We start from the raw sequence: 18,843 nt of genomic DNA, 5'->3' as shown, positions 1-18,843 counted from the left end.
ATCCACCGCACTTAATTAAGAAAACTTTTAAAACACCAAAATTTAGAAGAAACCAATTCACCCCCCCCCCCCCCCCCCTCTTGGATTGTCACCTTGGGCAACAATATGGCATGTAAAATTTATTAGAATAATTAGTGAACAAGGGGAAGATTATTTTTTAAATCAAATTTTCAATATTTTACATTGTGATCTCAAAATAGTTCGAGGATCGTCTCATGATATTTGGCTGAAAATTTGGGAATGGTCGGTTAGATATTTAATAGTTTTTTGCGTGACAATCCGCAACATGGGGTTGTGGCCAGCTGGTTAGCTCGTAGGTTTCATAGCTCTTTGAGTAATGCTCAGGTCGAGAGTTCGAGTTTCCTAGAACCCTTAAAAAAAATTCGGTGGTATTAATGAGCGATGAGGACGAACAACGCACCATGCGATGCAGGGCGCATCACGACTATCAGATTATCATCTGATGATAACAGTGTATCTGAGCTCTTTTATTTTGCAATTTTGTTTTTATTAATTACAATATATTTTCTCTTATTTATATTGATTATTCTACAGACAAATAGCATACCTCGCTTGCTGCTAGTATGTTGGCCCAAATCAAGACTAATTTGGGTGTCAGAGAAGGAAATTTGAATTTAATATAATGAAAATAGTAGTGAAATAGTAAATAGTACGCTAAAAAACTTAATCAGTAAAATTTGAATTCAATATAATTAATGAATCATAAAGAGCTCTCTTCTCAAATTTTCTTTTCCAGTCTCATCTAGCAAACATAAAATGGTTTTTTGGTTACCATACATGGAATTGATAATATTAAAATACATAACTTGAATGTTAGAATCCTGCCAGAATGCTAGGGGCACATCGCATCTTGCTTAAGGGAGATTCAGCTATCGTGATCGATTGGATTCGACTAGAAGAGCCGAGGAGGGGTGACAACCCTCTGTTGCATGACATCTGGAGGATTGCAGGCAACTGCAGGTTCTTTCAAGCCGTACATGCATACTGTGAGGCAAACAGAACTGCGGATTAGGTCGCCTTTTTTGCTGCTCAACATTCCAACAAGGCCCTTTGGACACACCAGGGGGTCTCCACACCATTACTTAGTCATTTCTTGTCTCTTGATTCTATTGGTTGTACTCAAGATAGAATAGTGTAAACAGCCATTGTAAAAAAAAAAGTTAGAATAATTGAGGGATCAAATAGAGATCTATTTTTAAATTTGATGTTCTTGTTTAGTATTACGATTCCAAATTAGTTTTATGCTCATTATAGAGCAAGATTAAATTTCGTCATAATTTATTAATAATTAAAAAACAACCTATGAAAAATTCATCTCCCATGCCTCAGATAATGACCATAGAATGGTTCTTTGGCCATAATAAGGAAAACCACAAATTTTAACTATTGATATAATTCAACTAATCCAGTAAACGTAAAATGGTATTCGGGTTACTACACATGCCACGTCGTCACTTATAGGCCACGTCATCAAAATAAAAATTTCTATTTGTTATGCTACGTCATCACCCATATGTTGAGAGTAGTTCCGACAAAAAAAAAAAAGATGCCACATCATCACCAATTGACCATGTAATCATCTATCTAAGTGGTTTATTGTACATGTAGCCGGCTACGTAATAACTGGTTAATGCTAACAGAAATTTTTAATGAGAAAAAGTAACCGAAATTAGGAGGACGAACCATATTAAAATAGTGGCGAAATAATAGAAGACCAAATTTGAGTTTTTTGAAGTTTAGGAACTTGTTAAAAATCCGACCTAAACTTAGTGGGCTAAAAGCATAATTTATTCAATATAAAATGTAGATTTTAGAACAATTAATAAACTAGAGGGAATATGTTATTGACTTTTACTTTTTATGGTTTACAGTTTGATACCATAATAGTTTCATAATCACTAGAAGGGAACATGAAATTTGGGTCGTACTTTAGTTAGCGAACTAGGAGGTGACCTCCCACAAAGAAAACACATTTCTCATGCTTAATATAGGGACCGTTGAATGATAATATACAGTTGAGGATGAAATTTAAATTTTTACGTAGTTGATCATTTTTTTTTTTCGCTTTCATATAGCAATTTTGGAATAGTCTCTTGGCCACCATATGTGTGGCAAATATATGGCATGTAAAATTTATTAGAATAATTAGTGAATAAGAGGAAGATTATTTTTTAAATCAAATTTTTAATATTTTACATTGTGATCTCAAAATAGTTCGAGGATCGTCTCATGATATTTGGCTGGAAATTTGGGAATCGTCAGTTAGATATTTAATAGTTTTTCGCATGACAATCCACAACACGGGGTTGTGGCTAGCTGGTTAACTCGTAGGTTTCATAGCTCTTTGTGTAATGCTCAGGTTGAGAGTTCGAGTTTCCTTGAACCCTAAACAAAATCCGGTGGTATTAATGGGCGATGAGGACGAACAATGCACCATGTGATGCAGGGCGCATCACGACTGTCAGATTATCATCTGACAATAACAGCATATCTGAGCTCTTTTATTTTGCAATTTTGTTTTAATTAATTGCAATACATTTTCTCTTGTTTTTACCGATTATTCTACAGACAAAAAGCATACCTCGCTTGCTTCTAGCACGTTGGCCCAAATCAAGACTAATTTGGGCGTCAGAGAATGAAATATGAATTTAATATAATGAAAATAGTAGTGAAATAGTAAATAGCATGCTGAAAAACTTAATCAGTAAAATTTGAATTAAATATAACTAATGAATCATAAAGAGCTCTCTTCTCAAATTTTCTTTCCCAGTCTCATCTAGCAAACATAAAATGGTTTTTTTGTTACCATAAATAGAATCGATAATATTGAAATACATAACTTGAATGTTAGAATCCTGCTAGAATGTTAGGGGCACAGCGCATCTTGCTTGAGGGAAATTTAGCTATCGTGATCGATTGGATTCGACTAGAAGAGCCGAGGAGGGGTGAGAACCCTCTGTTGCATGACAACTGGAGGATGGCAAGCAATTGCAGGTTCTTTCAGGCCATATATGCTTACTGTGAGACGAGCAGAATTGCGGATTAGGTCGCATCTTTTGCTGCTCAGCATTCCAGCGAGGTCCTTTGGACAAACCAGGGGGTCTCCACTCCATTAGTTCGTCATTTCTTGTCTCTTGGTTCTATTGATTGTAGTCAAGCTAGAATAGTATAAGCAGCCATTGTAAAAAAAAAAAGTTAGAATAATTGAGGGTTTAAATAGAGATCTATTTTTAAATTTGATATGCTTGTTTAGTATTGCAATTCCAAAATAGTTTTATGGTCATTATAGAGCAAGATTAAATTTGGTCATAATATATTAATAATTAAAAAACAACCTATGAAAAAATTCATCTCAAATGCTTCAGATAATGACCATAGAATGGTTGTTTGGCCACAATAAGGAAAACCATAAATTTTAACTATTAATATAATTCAACTAATCCAGTAAATGTAAAATGGTTTTCGGGTTACTACGCATGCCCCGTCGTCACTTGTATGCCATGTCTCAAAATAAAAATTTCTATTTGTTATCCTACGTCATCACCCATATGCTGAGAGTAATTCCGACAAAAAAAAAGGGATGCCACATCATCACCAATCGACCATGTAATCATCTATCTAAGTGGTTTATTATACATGTAGTCGGCTACGTAATAACTGGTTAATGCCAGCGAAAATTTTTGATGAGAAAAAATAACCGAAATTAGGAGGACGAACCATATTAAAATAGTGGCAAAATAATTGGAAACCAAATTTGAGTTTTTTGAAGTTTAAGAACTTGTTAAAAATCCGACCTGAGGGCTAAAAGCATAATTTATCCAATATAAAATTTAGATTTTAGAACAATTAATAAACTAGAGGGAACATGTTATTGACTTTTACTTTTTATGGTTTACACTTTGATACCATAATAGTTTCGTAATCACTAGATGGGAACATGAAATTTGGGTCATACTATAGTTAGTGAACTAGAAGGTGACCTCCCACAAAGAAAACACATTTCTCATGCTTAATATAGGGACCGTTGAATGATAATATATAGTTAAGGATGAAATTTAAATTTTAACGTAGCTGATCATTTTTTTCGCTTTCATATGGCAATCTTGGAATAGTCTCTTGGCCACCATATGTGTGGCAAATATATGGCATGTAAAATTTATTAGAATAATTAGTGAACAAGAGGATGATCATTTTTTAAATCAAATTTTTAATATTTGACATTGTGATCTCAAAATAGTTTGAGGATCGATATGCATGACGATCCATTTTGTGCATTGTTATAACTAATGAAATAAAGAGTGACCCGCAAAAACATATTTTTCGCATTTCATTTTGCGACCATCGAATGGTTTACTAATCACTACATAGAAGAATACAAGTTTTAAATCTTAATATGAATCATGAAGTAAAGAGTAATCTGTGATCAGAGTTCCTTTATATTCTCAGGTAGCAACCTTAGAATCATTTTTATAGTCACTATATTTGTAATTAAGTACAGAAATACAAAATATCATCCCAGGAGAGGAATATCAGCAATCTGGAAGGCCTTATGCGCTGCTTCAAAATGGGCATACCAGTCGGACAAATTGATGATGGTTTGAGAAGTAATGTATCACAAGACCAATTGATCTCAAAGTATTCCAGTTCTCTATCAGAAGGATTGGAAGGTTCCTCATCTGCTCGATAGGGATAAATCTTGGAACTGCGGCCAGCTGTATCAAATAATTCCAGAGGAGATTGCTATGCAAGTTATGTCCATTGCAATACCAAAGTATCCAAAGGAAGATAGGATATTTTGAAGCAGATGATGGGTTCGGACTGCATTATACTTGAGGGAGACTCGACCACAATGATAAAGTGGATCTAGGTCTGGGTTCTTGATGCGAGTTCGAGTTTGCTGCTACGTGATGTTCGCAATCTTTTAGACAAGGATAGCCTCTCGTGGGACACACACACGTCTACAGGGAGGCAAACAGTGCGGCCGACTGGGTGACCTCTTTTGCGGCTCACCACTCAGGATAATTCATCTAGGGTGACCATGCATCTGTGCCCTAATCTTTGCGTTATCTGCTATTTTCTGATTTTGTTGGTTGTACCCACGTCCGGCACGTATGAGCTGCCGCTGTACCAAAAAAAAAAAAAAGAAAAGAAAAAGGGGGGGAGGGGTAGGCTGATTTGGTAACATTGCCAAAGATAAAGCTAACATAGAAATTGTGTTGATTAGAGAACTCCCCTATAATGGCATGTTATCAATTTATCCCACCTAAGCTTTGTTTTGAGTGGTATATTTCCATTATGCAACGGTACAAAATAGATCTATGGGGGATCAATTTTTTTTTTATAGAATTTGCATGAGTTTTAAGAGTCATATGGTTACAAGCTTCTAATCCCTATATAATTATCAATAATGAAATAATTATATAGAAATTTAGCTCTAAATAGCTCGATATTGATAAAATTTGTTTGGAAGGAAATTCAGCAACTATGATCATATGGACCACTAGAAACTGCAAGACATCTTCAAATTTAGATACTCATGTTCACCCCTTGCTTTCAGCCTCGCATGTCTACAGAGAAGCGAATTAGCTGGTTAATCGTCTTGCAAGTCTGGGTTTGATTAAGAATGGAGATTTTGATTCTACTCCCGCACTGCTATAGCAAGCCATAAACTCAATTATGGCTGATGCTTCTTTTCATAGACTCTAGTTTTTATTTCTCCTATTTGCTTTCTTTTTCTTTTTCTTTTGGGGTCGAATAACCTTCTTTGTACTGCCCACTTCAAGCGCTCTCTGCCTCGAGTGCAATCTTTTGCTCTATTTCTAAACATTCCTTCCTACTATGGTTCCTTCAGAGAACCTTCCTTCGCTATTTTTTATAATCTCATATTGATATATAAGGGTTAAGAACTTACAAACAAATTAATATTGCAAGATAATGACTATAATTAATAAATTTTTATATTTTATTTTAGGAAAGATGGAGGTAGCTGGGCAGTTGGGGGATGATCCGTTGGATATTTAATAAATTTTCGCGTAAGCATCCACAACTCGGGGTGGTGGCGCAGCTGGCTAGCGCGTACGTCTCATACCTCTTCGAATAATCCTGAGCACTTGAGTTCGAAATTCAATCATCCCAAAAAAAAAATCAGTGATATTAATGGGCAATGAGGACAACAACGCTCCCTGTGATGCAGGGCGCATCACGACCATCAGATTATCATCATCTGATATCAGCGTTTCCGAGCCCTTTTGTTTTAATTAATTACACGTTTCTGAGCTCTTTTATTTGGCCCTTTTGTTTTAATTAATTACAATATATTTTCTCTTATTTTTACCGATTATTCCGCCGACAAATGCCTCGCTTGCTGCCGGTAAATGCACCTCGGGCAACCCTGCTCCTTCGCCTCCGGGTCGAACGGAATGGCTTCCTCGTCCTCGTCTTCGTCGCATCGGGCTGCCTCCGGGGCGGAGGACTCTAGACTCGAACTCGCCAAAAAGGTTTGCTTCGAAGCTTTCTTCTTTTCGATGGTGTCTCTCTTTGATAGTACTTTTCTCGCCCGATCGTGAGCAGTTTTGTTATCACCGTGGAATGGCATGCGCGGCGGCCGCTGATGCTTCTTCTCCCTCTTCTTGTAGATACGAAGCCATGAGGTCGCAATCGCGGAAATGAACAGCCTCGCGCCGTCTCGAGTGAGTCTCTCCAAATCCCCCCGTCGCCTTCTTTCTTTCCTCGAACTCTATCTTGAGAGTTTTGGTAGCGATGATTCTTGAACGATGGGTTGAATTATTGTCATGGATTAATCTATCAAGAAAACCCGAAAGCATGGATGGACGATCAAAAGGTACAAATCTTTTTGATGGGAATACTAGGGTTATTGAGTCACCCTAGGGTTTTAGATATCAGGATTCTGAGGTTATGGTATAGGTTTTAGCTCCGTCTGAGATAATTGAGGTTTTGATGTTATGGTATTTGGGATGTTGAGAGATATGGTGAGCAATACTAAGTTTTACCTTGACGTCCACCTTATTTCTGATGATAATCCCCTTGTATCCTGGTGCTTCCATCAACGGATGTTTGTACCTCTCGAGCTATCTGTATTTCATATGCCTAAAAAGATTCATGGTTTTTTAAAAATGTTATGAACCCTAAAATTTATCTTTTAGGTAATCTTCTGTTGGTACATGGAGAGAAAAAAAGATGCTTTTGTGATGTAAGATATTGTTGCTCAACATGTTTTCAGAATATGAAATCTATAATCCATTACCATAGATGTTTGATAGATTTGAAATTATCTTGATTCAATTACAAGAACCATCATATCTTCATGCAAATTGATTGTGTGTTCGGCAAATCTAGAACAGTGACCTGTAAGCCTATGGCAGCTTTATCTCACATCATCTCAGGTTAGTACCACCAGGAGCCTATTAGAGTTGTCGAGCCTGCCAAGCTATACATAATCCCAAAATAATTTTTCCCTTATTTCTCATGATCTAAAATACCGACCTTTTTTCTACCTATCATAAACTTTTCTCAGAGCCAGAATTCATTAACAAAAACATTTAAGTGCCTACTTGCATCGTCATCTCCATTCTTTGTGCAAGAAATCAATCTTGTTGGTCTACCTTTCTAGTATGAAACTTATAATTTTTGTCAGATAATTTCTTTCTGTTTCCTACTCTTCGTTAGCTGCATAAACTGACGCATCTGTTTTATTCCAGAACATATTGTGCATTTTTATGAATCACTTTTGTTGTTATAAGTTATTATAACTATTCCAAAATTCATTCGACATCCTCCTTGCCTTAAGAATTTAATGAATAGATTTGAACTTAATAAACCCCATATTCCCATATTTTCAAACTGTAATCATTATCCATTGGACATTGAACCTTAGGTCCATTTACTTTTTCTGACATCCTCTCTTTTGCTTTAACATCTGTTGAAGACATTTTTTTTTAAATCTCTCCAATAAGTTCAAACATCAGCTTCTGGTACAGCAAGTATCTTCTGCATCTTTGTATGCTGTATAATATGGGCATCGTTCATGAGTATTCTACCATTTCCACTTTTCATACAATATGTTACCCTAATTCCTTCTTTTATTATGTTTTCACTTTATAACACAAGAAGCGTTACTTCACCTAAAAAGAAACTTGAAACTGTTAACTAGAGTTCAAAATTTCAGTTTTTCTTTTGCCATGGTACCTTCCCTTTTCTGACCTTATATAAAATTCTGATTGAGGAAAATTGTATGAGAACAATTAATATATGGCTATGCCATGAACTTCTCCAATATACTGCCAGTATTTGTTGATATATTGGATATTGGGGTTTATATTGATTGAGAAATATGATGTATTCAGCAAAACATTGTCATGCCATAAGGGAGACCAAGGTAAAGAGGTATATCGGTTGAGTGACTGCTATTGGGTTTGTAAATTGACTAAACAACCACATTGTCGCATTTGAATGGAGCACCATTCACACACTTGATCATGACATGCAAATAATCTGCATGCATATTAGAAGATAATAAATCCTTGTGCTATGTTTCTTTATCCACCAATTATCTGCTTTAAGTGGCCATATCAATAAGATAACAAATGAAGCCAGATTGTACTGCAGACAAATCCACTTATATTAGTCATTGCTAAGGGCCCAGTTACCATGAGATGAGTTTATATCCAGTATCATTGTATTGCATTTTGATTAATTGCTAACAAAGTTCCTCTTTTTTCCAGTTGATATTATCAATCAATGAATAAAGAGTTCCATATATATTCTTCAATTTCATTTTTATTTCTGACGACAGCATATGTAAAATTTGGCTTGTTTCATCTGATGACTTTGTAACCACAGGCTGTATACCAGAAAAATGGCAATATCTTCTTCCGTAAAAATAACAAGACAGCAATAACTTTTGAACAGAGTAAGCATATCTGGATGCCTATTCATGATACTTCATTGTTCTCATATAGTCTTTCTGTTTCTCTTGCATTGTCTAACTATGTTAGTTATATGCTGGCCAGAACAACTTGACTTGGCCAAATCTCAGTTACAAAAACTGAATGCAGCTTGATGCCTTGGTGTTTGTAAGAAGTCTGACCAAGGTATGGTATTTTCTTGACTTCCTGATGTTTCTTATAAAAATTGTTGACGATGCATGTATCTGTTAGTGATTCCAAACATGATACATCACTAGTATTATTTATATAGTTGGTTGAGACACCTAGAAATGTAGGTGTCGGGCTCAGCTCAAACTGATTCAATTGTTTTATTTGGTGAAATTGAATTTTATTTTCATGGTCATATTTAATACAAATGTATACATACATATATACATCTACGTGTGTGCACGTGCTGGTGTGCATGTTCGCACATGGTCTGCAACTTATGCAGAATATGTTTATGGCACAGGACCTGGTTTCCTTGTTACAACTTAGAAGACCAAGGTTTAAATCTCATTCAAAGCAGAATCTTGCTCTATTTTAGTTTTTCTTTTATTAGTGTGTGTCCGTATGTCTAGAAAAATATTTTTCTGACCATTCCAACTTCTGATTTCTCCAACCAGCCAGTTGGAGTATTGCATGTATGTGTGTCCAGCCAGCGAACTTCTAATTGCTCTAACCAGCCAGTTATGTTGATTAGTTTGAAGCTGAACCTGTCAGGTCATATGAGTTTAGGAAATTACCCAGTTTGATGTTAGGCCATCTATAAACTCCATCCTGGTTCTAATAGACTTAATTTAACTGGATGATATGTTTAGTTATTAGCAACATTTGTTGTAGGATTAACAAATGTGTGCATACACTAAAGGCATAGAAAGCTGTATATGTTGTCGCACACTTTATGAATTTTTTATGTGTCGGACAATGACAACTTATGTGAGAAGGCCTAGAATTCTACTCGAGACGATGATAATGTATGCAAGAACCAACACAATATAATTTATAAACTAACTATTGTGGGTTTTTTGTACGATCACATAATATTTATATTGGACTTGCTATCAAGATGGATGATGTCATGGACTGGACTGAAATCTTCCTCTTATCTTGGTGAGCGAGATGGAAAGTAAAATACACCAATAGGGACTAACAATTTGAATTGTATGACTCCTAAATGATTATATGGCTCCTTATGAAGTCCTTGTGCAATGAGAACTTTAATAGCACCTAAGATTAGTAAGAGGCACCTGGATCCAACTAAATGAGGCTTTTAGCAATTTTCATGCATTTTTGCTTTATTTACCAGCCAAGACTAGTACTATTTTGACATTTGTTAATCCTCACTAAAAGATGCATAATCTAACATAGATCTACACTCATGTGCATGTGTTCTGTATGCTATGGGACCGTATCTATAACTTTCTTTAAAATCCATGGACAAAAGAGGGCCAGTGGGCCCTGCTTGTAATTTGGCAATCCACTCATGAGCTGACTGCCTAGGTCTCATCCTAATCTTGATCTTACCCCTCCTAAGGTTTTTAATTAATGGTCATTAATCTGCTATAGCCATTTTGGAGGCCTCCTATCATACTATGCTATACACAAGTATTGGAGCTATCTTACCCGCTTTCTCATCTTAATGGACTGTTTTACCTTTTCACTCTTGATTAGATCAAGTTGATACTTTTAATTTCAAATATTTACAATAAAATATATTATTTTGTGAACAGTGAGCTAATTGAATAATATTAATATTTCCCATTATTTTCTATTATGACAGATAATAGTGTTCATTATAACTTCAACTGTTATTTCTAAAAAAAATCAATGAAAGGCTTGATCACTTGAATGACAACAATTATTTATGGTAACAATTTTGAGTGGGCTTCTGGTTAAGGATATTAACATTGTCAAAACCTTGTTCTTTGCTCGTCTGTGTGGGCTGCTCTTCTACTTTTTGTTCTTCTGTTTCTTGGATAGCGGCAGTTATAACATGGAGGCCATTAGACAGCCATGAGAATTGGATTTGGATAAATGTGTAGGTATGTAAATCAATGTAAAGGAGTAAAAATAGATATCAGGACATGCAGGAAAAAAATTAACTCCATTATGTGTTTGGTATAATAGAAAACATTAATAAAATACTATTTTTAAGGTGTTTCAGTGCTCATGTTCCTTATCAAACTCCAAAAAAGTTGTGGTAGTAGCAACTTTGCAAAGTTAATTTAGTACCTGTACCAAGCTACAGAAGCAATATAAACCTACTGCTAATTTTGCTATGATGTGTCAATGTCATTGTTAGAAGGACCAACTATCCATCTGTCCCAAAAAAGTGCAGCCAAAGAATTTGATAAGTAATCTAAGGTTTGAGCATATGTCCGACTTGCAGATGCATATACAATGTCGATTCTTTGAGGTGGAGACAAGAATCTGTATAACATAGATGATGACTTTTGTAAGGGTCTTGGATATTCCTGGATGTGTTTCATGTACAAACGTGTAGACATATTATGTAAAGTACATGTATACATACATACACACATACATATGTATGTGCGTACAAACATAACATTAGATAATAGTCATTATTTAAAATTAATATTCTTTAAATTTGAATATCTATTTTAATGAAGATTCATGTTAAACAATTTAAAGATATCTATAAATCTTTCATCCTATGAGAAAATGTAACATGCATTCACATTTTTTTCACATTTTCCCATTTTCTTTTGTCTAAGATCACCATATTCCTGCTAAATTTGAACATTCTAATGTGGTCCTTGTTTCAAAGAATCAAAGTTGTTCCAGTTGAAGTCTCTCAGAATCATCTTTGAGCATCATGTTTTGAATATGAAACTTTGAGCCTAAAAGACCATTTCTAATAATTGATCTAAAATTTCCATATCATAATTATCGATAATTATGGTTTCTTTATTTTAATGTTTTTCCAAGCATAATCCTACGATCTCTTCTCAAGACTGCAATCCATATTTTTAGGGCAATATCTTGGAAGTTTCTCCATGATATTCCTAGAAAAAAATTTTATTTCACACAACCAAGCAATTCTGCTAGTACCCAGCTAGCATTAATTGATTTAGGCCCCATAGATCTAGGCTCTGGCCATCCTTTTAATAATCCATTGAAAGTCTAATCATGTTATTTTGGACTGAAATAACATTTTGATATAACACGATCTTTTTTAGGTGGATCACTTTTGAATATCAAGGTAACGAAGTTTCTTTATAATACTGATAATGCCTTGTCTATAATCTAAATTCATTAATTCTCGTTACGATTCTTCTATCAAGTAAGCAAGCATACTTATACAATTTCAACATCTGACTTCCCTGAAATTTTCATATGATTCCATTTATCAAATTCATCCAATATCTACTTTTGAAGTCAACTATGACTACTAGAGGCATCCCCATGGCTACTCAAATCAACAATTTCCTTGCATATTTGTCTTTTCACAGTCTTCAACACATGCATTGCAATTATGACTAGAATCATGTAGAATTTTTTCCATGTTTACAACCTAGTATGCAATTTAATAATAAAGTGGCATATAATTCATTAGAAGAAATCTAGATCTGATCTTCACCCCTGGGCTGAGTAGATATGTTATCCAACGGCGTATGAAGTAACTGTCCTCCACATGTTTGGGAAGGTATCGTTCTTGTTTAGTGCGCAAGGGTGTGGGTCGGAACTACCAAGGCTCATTGCTTCGGCAAGGTCGGTCTTAGATGTCCTGGCAAAAGTAGTGTTTGGTGAATGATTGCAGCTATAGTGATCCTCTAGCACAATACAAATTGGGTGCCATTAGTTGTGGAGAGGAAAGAAGGCTACAGAATACGTCTTTGCTAGTTTATCGAATACTATTCTCACTAGCAATGTCAGACCATCCTAGCCTTCACCCACCAAAAAAGAATAAGACAATTGACCAGTTCATATGGCCTTCGATGCATTCATGTCGATTTGTCCTTGTAAGATGGGATCAAACTTGGAGAGCAGCTATCCACATTTAATCCCATTGATATTATTGCTGTAGAGGAGGTGAATATCAATGTGAGAAGGGAACTACCATCACTGGGAGGATGAGGATTAGGATGAATTCAAGGCAACTTGCACTATGTTAAATCAAATCCAATCCAACCCCTAATTAGGGTTGTGTTGGGCCGATATATACCAAGGTTGGGGCTTGGGTTGGAAAAATAAAATTTCAAGATCATTCAAATAAAGGCCGAGAGCTTGGTTATAACCTACCAACCTCGAATTTTACAGTAAGGCGCCTAACCTAACCCAACATAGGCCTAATTTATTCTTTGTAGGGCTCCCGACCTGAGCAAAACAATACTTAATGCATTGTTAAAGCTAATCTTCCAATGGAATTTAGCTTCAACTTTGATTGGATACACCTGACACTACCCAAATTGTATTAAATTTGAAATATTGGAAGTTGGTCTTATTTAGTTTTGGGTGGTTCATTTCATCATCTAGTTGGGTTGGGTTCAAAATACTCTACTTTCTTAGTTGAGGTGGGCTTGGGTTGGCTCAACTTGAATTAGCCTGCTGTAGTTAAACCATTATTTCAAGGATGCAATGTCTTTCAAGTAGTTGTCAAAGGTGCTTTGGGTGCGCGCTTAGGTAGTCAGGCAAGGCAAGAAGCCGATGAGCGCCTCAACACCTAGGATAAGGTGAGAGGCATCTAGACTAGCATCTCTCTGATGTCTAGCGGTATTCTTCTATCCCTTTTTTGGCCATTCTTTTAGAGATTTGTTAGCTTCACTTTGGCGGTCATTTCGTTCTATTAGAGACCGTATAAATAAAGGGCCACTCTAGGGTGCTCAATGGTATATGTTATGAGAAGTGGTGTTTTTCTATTATGTTTTAATTTTGAAGCTACTAAAGGATGTTCAGTGGTTTATTTTTGCTGACTTTTGTTTAATTAACATTATATGGAAAGTGGTAGTTTGATGTGATGTTTTGAAAGATGTCAAACTCAACAAATGTACAAGACAATTATAATTTTTGATGTTGAAACTTGAACACTTATAATGCTTGTATAGTATTTATTTTCTAATACATATAGTATTTATTTCTAATACATTTATTGAACTTTTCCAAATTAGCGCCTTGCTTTCTTCAAGCAAGTGCTTTTTTGCACCTTAGGTGATATAGGGATCCTGCGCCTTAAGGATGCCCTTTGCTTTTGACAACCTTGCTTTCAAGAATCACTTTAAAGCAACCTATCATGGGAACAAAGATTAGAAAGAAGGGAGGGATAAATTAAGGATGCATGGTTAGATCAATTGGGCTGATTGTTATAACTTGAATGGCCAAATAATGGCCATATTTGGGAGCATCTTTAGAGGGATAGGGATGCTAATAACAGTGTTAGATATTGCTAATGAAAAGTTGAGGGTAACTGTTAAGATTGTGGAGATTTTTCTAACCAAGTTAAGGTCATGGTAATTATTTTTGCAGGACATGGAGTAGAAATACTATACGGTAAATATGTCACCTTGCTAAATGATGGAGCAGCAGGTTGAGCTAAAGTAAAGCTGATCATGGGCCGGGCTTGGGCACAAAAAATATCAATTTTTAAATAGACCCAGCCCAATGCCCGACCAAAAATGAATAGAGTTTAGGCCCGACACCCAGCCTATGATCAGCTCTAAGATAAAGTCTGATTAAATTGAAGGTGTATTAGAATATCAACCTAGGATTTTTTCTCATCATAATAAATTCCCTTCTTCTGTACTATTAATAGAGATGAGGGCATGATGATACGTTATCATGTTCTTAATTAATAGAATTATTTGATTTCTTCTAATAAAATTTGACAATAATTTGTGGCCTGTGTCACTCTGCTATTAAAGTTGCTTTATTGGTCAGTGCATCCTTAAAATTATCTTTTTTCTCTCTGTCAAAAAAACCGTGCTTTTGAAATATAGTCCACCGTTCAATCCATTTCCTTACATCTGAAGTTATTTCCACAACTAGATCGTATCTGAAACTTGAGGAAATTTATCTTCATTCCATCCTGACCAAACCCTGGATAACTGGTGGTGGGAGTATAGGAGCCTTCTCTTTTCCAGATCTTGAAGTGTCTGAGCTTTTATTAAAAGTATCTTCATAGTAGAATCTCTTAAGAATCTCGCTCTTGCACCCACTTCCTAGGAGCTTCCATTTTTTATTGTTATTTTTTTTAACTGCTTCCCCACACCTGCACTCAATTAGCTCCCACTTTTAGGTAATGAAGTTCATATTCATACCGTTTGAACTACCACTGTTGTCTGTTCCTTTGTCTCTACGCTCATCTCTTCTAGTAGAGGACTTATAATGTGTATCGCCTAGTATTGGGTATCAAGAAAAGCAAGAATGTCACCTTGGAATCTTGTGTTTTTAGGAATTTTCTCTTTGGAAAAAAAAAAAAAAAGAGAAACTCTAAGATAGCATTCTGTCTAGCATACAATGTTTAGTGTGACATTGAGATCCTCTCACCACTCATGTATTTGAAGGTGCTTCTGTTAGTTTGAAATTTTGGCCTAAGGTAATGCATTTGATTCAGAATCTCCCTGTAAATTTACCCCCGCACACGCTCCTAAAAGTTCCTTATTTCAAATATTTATAAGATTATCTGCTTCTGCACACTTGCAACTTGTTCCCACACTTGACCGATTCAGGTGAGTAGGGGTATTCTTTTATAAAGCAAAGATTTAGATAGCTTGATTTTACAAGATATAAAACTGGTGGTAGATATCAGAACGCTGGTTCACCAATTGAAAGAGTTATTTAGTAGGCTTACAAACAGTTAACATAAACATAGCAAGTTCTGTCCCAACCATGTGAAACTTGATCCCAAAACTCTAACAAGCATGATTTTTTTTTTTTTTTTGCTAATCAAGAAGGGGTAGGGGGGAGGAAGGGACAAGCCCACCCTTGCATAGCAGCCCCTACTGGGCCTCCGCCTCGCCAGGAGAATGTTCAATGCAGGCAGAAATGGCCGTGTGTTGGCCACCCCGACCGGTTTTACTCATGCCTTCCCCACCCGTGGGCTCGGCTCAGCTACCCCTCTGGGCTCTGGCTCGAGTCCCACGTGTGAGTACGTCACATCTGGCACCACCCCAGCTACTAGCGGTCCAAGAGCGGTCCTAGACCTCATGTCCAAGCAATGGCCGAAGCCACATTTTAATCGTTGCCACAGCGACTCGAACTTGGGACCATGAGGTTAGAATCCCCGCCCAGTACCACTAGGCTACCACCTTGGTGGAAACAAGCATGACCTAACCAAACTATCTTTAGCCGGGTTCATGAGTCCTTCGCCCGTCAGTCCTATCAAGAAGTTGTTCCATAGTCTCTCAATGGAAGCTATCCTTCCCCCCTCTCTAGGCAAAGGCCAAAATAATGAAGAAGAAGAGGGACATCTAAGAAGAGCAACTTAATGATCAACAAAGCGAACTGATAAATATCAACATTATCCTCACTGATTTCCATAGACAGCTTGTGAGGCTGAGGATCAAATTGCATCTCAGAACTCTGGAGAAATTCCTAATCTTTAGAGTTCAAGAGCTTCTATTATTTGGTCTCTTCCACCAAATAACACTCGGCTTTGTCATATTTAAAATTTGTTTGTTTTTCATTTTCATTCTGCTTTCTAGTTCATGCTCCGGTCTTTCAATTGCCAAGGAGAATTGAAGTATTTGTGACTTTGGATCTTATTTATTTGCTACTGCAAACATTGGTACCGCATGAATCTATTTGAACTAGAGATTTGTAAGCTGTTACTGCCATCGTGATACCAGTCGGCAGTTTGTAGGAGAATTGCAAGGTTTAGGCTGATATGAGGATATTGCGAGCCTTTTTTAAATTTTGTACTCTATCCCGCACCGCAGACTTTACATTTTTTGCCTTAATCTATCAATTGCAGATTTGTGGCTAAAAACAACCAGAAGCAACAAGAGAAGCATGCAATGTCCTTTACCGCCAGATCTTGTACTAGGCAACCTCTTCTTATAGCAAAGAGTCCCTTCTAATATCATTAAAATTAGTGCCAGGTTTTAACTGGACGTCCTCAGAGAAAGAAAAAAAAAGTTTCCATGATTTGGCAAAGCTTCTGGTCCGCATGCAGCAGTCTGGTATCTTTGTAAGGTGTAAGGTTGCAAATATTTTTTGTTCTTGCATCTTTGTTGCTCACGCTGGAAATATTTTACCTTGATAGTAAGGGATTGCACGATACCATTTGATGATGTGGTGAGTTAGTATTATGGGCCTGGGAAGGATATGTTCACTGATTGTGGCCAAAAGTTTAGTAACTAGGGGATCTTTGTCACTAAGGTCGAGCTCTGGTGTAAGGTTACATTGAAACTATTGTCAGAATGAATTGAATAAATTATTAATTAAATAAATTTTTAGAATTTGTTTTGATATGATCTGTATCTTTGAACGTCTACATGGTTCGCCATACAGGCGTGTGTGGCGTCTGTGGTGCTCCAGGTTCGGGGTGTGACAGCTATCTTTCAACATATACTATCCGGATAACTATGAGGCCTGATATCAGTTAAAAGATTGTCCAGTAGAGAGCATTCTGGGTCAGCCTCTTCAGCTAGTGGCCTTTGGATCTTGATGGTCCAGACTCTTAATTTTTTTGCCAAATTGATAGTAAACTGTCACCCACTTCTTCCTGCAATAGAAGTATACGATCGGAGATGGCCACTCCAGCATCTCATTACCACGGCCAAGATTAAACCTGATTCTGTTCCACAGTAAAGGCAGCAGTCTCATGACTTCCTCCCAAACCACAGATAGATTCCTCTTCCGCCCTTGTTTGATGCTCATGAGTCGGCAGGCATGCCCATCTCTCTTTTAAGGTTTTCTAAGGGTAAATTCAGACTCACAATAAGCACATGAAATTTAAACCACATTTGTCCTGCGATGGAGGACAAAACCACTCTGGCGGCACTAGCTGAGAAAAAATGTCTATAATGCATGGTAATTAAAGAGAGGAAAACAATGAATGAATCTCGACTGAAAAGTGACTGCACAAAATTGAAAAGTTTAATAGTTTCTTATAAGGTTGCAGATACAATAGAGATGGATCACTGTGCTTCAGAAACATATAGGATGGTGAAAGCAATACCAAAGCATCAGCAAGTGTAAGAAGCCAGATTTCTCCAGTTTCAGGCTCCAGTCATATCGGGTAAAACAATTAGTGAAATCTGGACCTATCTGATTCACAATTCTCGAAATATGCATTATCGACAAGCACTACACGGTTTTGCTTGTCGATCTTTGATGACCAAACTCTCTCTCAAAAACAAGATTTTTGATGACTAAACTACAGGGTGTATTTGCAGCTCCACTTATAAATCGAAGAAAGTAGCATAGTTGAAGCATCTCATGCATGAAACCTAAAATTTGTTGTTGCAGAGAACAAGAGTGTTCAACTATTGATTTAGCTGAAGTTGGGCAAGATGAAGGTGCGTACCTTCATGCAAGCATGAACACGAGTCAATTTTTTTGGGACACTCCAGCTTTTGAAATGACCAAGGGCAAACTCAAGATGAAATAATTTTGGCGACAGACTCAAATCAACAGCAGAAATATTGTCTCCATTGATAAATGGACCCTGCTACTAACGAAGAACTGGTCATGACCCAAAAAGAGATGCCAAAACAGTTTCAATTGTGTAAAGTTACATCTTACGTGTGCATGTGTCTGTTGACTATTCCATTGGCTTCAGACATTAAGCAAGTTCAACTTTAGACTCGTACAGTTCAACAATAGACTCGTGCGAAAGAAAATGGATCTTGAATCGACCTTTGCATGGTTCAACGAAAAACGCATGCGGAGGAAAATGGATCTTGAATCG

The 18,843-nt window shown here is 36.6% G+C and overlaps 1 protein-coding gene across 2 annotated transcripts; it reads left to right on the top strand.

Moving 5' to 3' along the window:
- The first annotated feature begins 6,348 nt into the window (after positions 1–6,348).
- Positions 6,349–18,755, top strand: LOC103716658 (Prefoldin chaperone subunit family protein). 2 transcript variants are annotated; one of them, XM_088723109.2, is made up of 5 exons: positions 6,349–6,518; positions 6,657–6,710; positions 8,881–8,950; positions 9,051–9,131; positions 18,402–18,755. In XM_088723109.2, exons 1-4 carry the CDS (start codon positions 6,396–6,398, stop codon positions 9,098–9,100), a joined length of 297 nt encoding a protein of 98 aa, XP_088579235.2. In that variant the 5' UTR covers positions 6,349–6,395; the 3' UTR covers positions 9,101–9,131; positions 18,402–18,755. The 2 variants fall into 2 exon arrangements, with proteins under 2 accessions (XP_088579235.2, XP_088579234.2); XM_088723108.2 differs by lacking the exon at positions 18,402–18,755 and adding an exon at positions 16,903–17,380 and having other exon boundaries at positions 6,352–6,518.
- The last annotated feature ends 88 nt before the right edge of the window (positions 18,756–18,843 follow it).

Source organism: Phoenix dactylifera, chromosome 6 (assembly GCF_051530095.1).
Source record: "Phoenix dactylifera cultivar Ajwa chromosome 6, Ajwa_hap1_PhDact_Kaust_v1.1, whole genome shotgun sequence".
Lineage (NCBI taxonomy): Eukaryota > Viridiplantae > Streptophyta > Magnoliopsida > Arecales > Arecaceae > Phoenix > Phoenix dactylifera.
This window is presented reverse-complemented; position numbering and strand designations above follow the sequence as displayed.